Source organism: Bubalus bubalis, chromosome 11 (genome assembly GCF_019923935.1).
Source record: "Bubalus bubalis isolate 160015118507 breed Murrah chromosome 11, NDDB_SH_1, whole genome shotgun sequence".
Taxonomy (NCBI): Eukaryota; Metazoa; Chordata; class Mammalia; order Artiodactyla; family Bovidae; genus Bubalus; species Bubalus bubalis.
The window spans coordinates 78,845,214-78,848,103 of NC_059167.1; the positions used below are offsets into that span (position 1 = coordinate 78,845,214).

The window sequence follows — 2,890 nt, forward strand, 5'->3', positions numbered from 1 at the left end:
CTTCTCCTGAAGGTCGCCCACTACTGTGCGACTGAAGGAGGTAAGAGACAGACAAGTTTTAGAGTGTCTTGTGGGTTCCATTGTCCTCATGTATTTCCATACATGTCACAGTTTGTCCATGCTTTTGTCCACATCCAACTTTCCTTCACAAATGTTACTCTAGTTGACTTACACTGAATTCAACCCAACACCAAATACAAATATAACATTATGGACTCTTCCACCAGCTCTACCTGTTGCCTGTGTTCTAATCCTTATAATTTATCTCTTATTCTACATCACTGGTGTTTCTCCTTCTCTGGTTGTGCCCTGACACAAAATCTGAGAGGAAAGGACTAAGGAAATTATTTTCATGACAATTTCAGCTTCTAGATCCAGATTTGTGATGTGAGCCTCTTTAGGTGAAACTGCTTTCTATATTATTATAGAGCAAGTTTTCAAATTTAGACAACTTTACACATGTTCTGTGTGGCTGATTTAAAGTAAAAAATTCAGGAGGAGAATATATCAGTAGAAAGTTACTCTGGACACCTGCTTCCAAATGACATAGAATGAGCTTTTATTTAGAATTAAATCTTCTGATCCAGACCACAGATGAAGCAACCGCAGGACTACCATTTCTTGTCTGGGCTCTGCAGGTGTATTTCAGCCTGGGTCCCACAGCAGGGGGGCTCTCTCTTATTAAGCTCTGGGGTTTTTGTTCAGCTTTTCCTATTATTTCAACCACTGTGAGTTCCCAGAGAGTGCAGAAGTACTTTGCAGAGTCTTCCAGCTGTAAGTCTGAAATAGTGAGGCTGATTGATTTACCTGATCTCTGAATATCTGTAGAGTAGCGGCCATCCCTTGCATTCTGGCTAGAGGAAACCTGACCAATAAGGTAAATCATCTCTCCACTGGGAAGTTGTTTATACCAAAAAATTCTGTAAATGCTCAGTCTTGTCTCATATTGACAGCTCAGGGTGACTACCTCCCCAACTTGACTGGAAATGTCTGGCTGGTCTTGAGTAACTCTCTGGGCTACACTGGATCCTGTGGGAAAAATCAGAAAACAGAGATGAAGCAGTGAATAAAATAGATAGGAATTAGACTAAAAAAAAAATCAAGCTGAAATTATAAGATGTTTGCTTCTCTTTTAGAATACCTACCAGAGAAGATGAAGGCCAGGAACACCCAGGGCAGACTGGAGAGCAGCATGAGGCATGGATTCCCCTGCACAAATGTGCCTAGTTCTGCCTCAAGCTGAGAGTTCAGTGTCTGAGTGCCTGGCAGCGCATATACATAGTATCTGGTTCCTGTGTGACTCCTTCAAACAGGAAGTGGGGTTTGTCATGTTCATAGGTAACATGGTCTGTGCACAGACAGGAAAAAAAGTCTAGCTCACCACAAGCCTTTCTTTGTCTATTTTTCTTTTACAGGTAATTAAATTAAATTAGGCTGAGCCTGAAAGGGGGCTTTGCAAAAGCAATTATTTTAAAGGTTCGAACTGAGTGGAACTGAAGAAGAAACAAGTTGATATTCACTTATGATTATTCCGCAGAATAATTTTTCCATCCCATTTAATATATGATTTTTTTATGTTTTTATTGGTGTCTGGTTGATTTATAGTTTTGTGTTATAGCAAAATGAAATGTGCTTTGACAGAGGAATGAATAAACTGTGTTACTTATGTACAATTGTTGTTCTTTAGTCATTAAGTAGTGTCTGACTCTTTGGATCCATGGACTGTATCCTGCTAGGCTCCTCTTTCCATGGGATTTCCCAGGCAAGATACTGGAGTGGGGTGCCATTTCCTTTTCCAGGGATCTTCCTGAGCCAGGAATCGAACCCGTGTGTCCTGTTTGGCAGGTGGATTCTTTACCGCAGAGCCACTGGCGAAACCCCACAGTGAAATTCCTCAGCCATGAAAAAGAACAAAATAATGCTGTTTGTAACAAAATTAGCAGACTAAAATAAAATTTAGTATAAGCAATGAGCCCTTCTTATAATCTACTTATTTACTAGCCATTCATTTAGCCTATACTTATATTTCTCCATTCAAAATCTAAATACTCTACTTAAAAACTCACAGACTTTTGCCCCTCTTGGTGAAAGGAAGACTTATTCAAATTTTTTAACTTATTTTTTTATAGGTTTTAGGGCTCTACTTGGTTTTTTCAATACATAAAATTATTTCTACATCAACTGATAAAATACCAGTCCTTCTAACTTTCAGAGTCTATTCTGTTTTTTATGTTTGTATGAGTTTATAACAAGAATAAAATAATTATTCTTTTGAAACTTGATATTGAATCTTATTTATCACACTTTAAGGGGGATCAGGATATTCAGTCCCGTTCCTTCCACAAGTAGAGTTGTACTTATTGGATCATGTGTTTTAGAATTGTCCTCATGTTATTTTCTCTGTCCCACTGGCCCAAAGTGTTCAGTCTCACTAGTTAGTTGCTTGTTCTTTTTTCTTTCTGTTAAGTAAAATTAAGACAAGCATGTCAGTTCTTTCTGTGCCATAATACTATAATGCACTCCAACAAAACTTGGTATCTACAGACTCCAAGCACACACTATACCTCTACAGCACAGAAGGCGATGGCTGAAATTTTGTAAACTGTTACCTGTTCATTTGAATGTAGCTGTCAATTTTCCATTTGGTTTTACTATTTTAAAGGATGAATTAATATAAAAGAACCAAAGGCAAAAAACCAAAGAAAAGAAAGTACAGACAAGGTCTCTAAAACAGTGCCAACTCCTTGCTTTTAAGTTGCTTGAGTGGTGTTGTTAATGACTGATGCATGGAGGAGAGTGCACGTCTAGTTGAGACATCTTCTCCTCTGTCCCATTTCACCTCTAAGTGATGACAGACAGCTGATGCCCTGATTTGCATTACCAAACCTAC

The 2,890-nt window shown here is 38.4% G+C and overlaps 1 gene segment (V, D, J or C); it reads right to left on the bottom strand.

Annotated features, from left to right (window-relative positions):
• Nucleotides 1-292: 292 nt before the first annotated feature.
• On the bottom strand, nucleotides 293-1,298 carry LOC102398135. The segment is given in 2 exon segments: nucleotides 293-1,029; nucleotides 1,146-1,298. Coding segments are annotated over 2 exon segments (519 nt in total).
• Nucleotides 1,299-2,890: the final 1,592 nt, after the last annotated feature.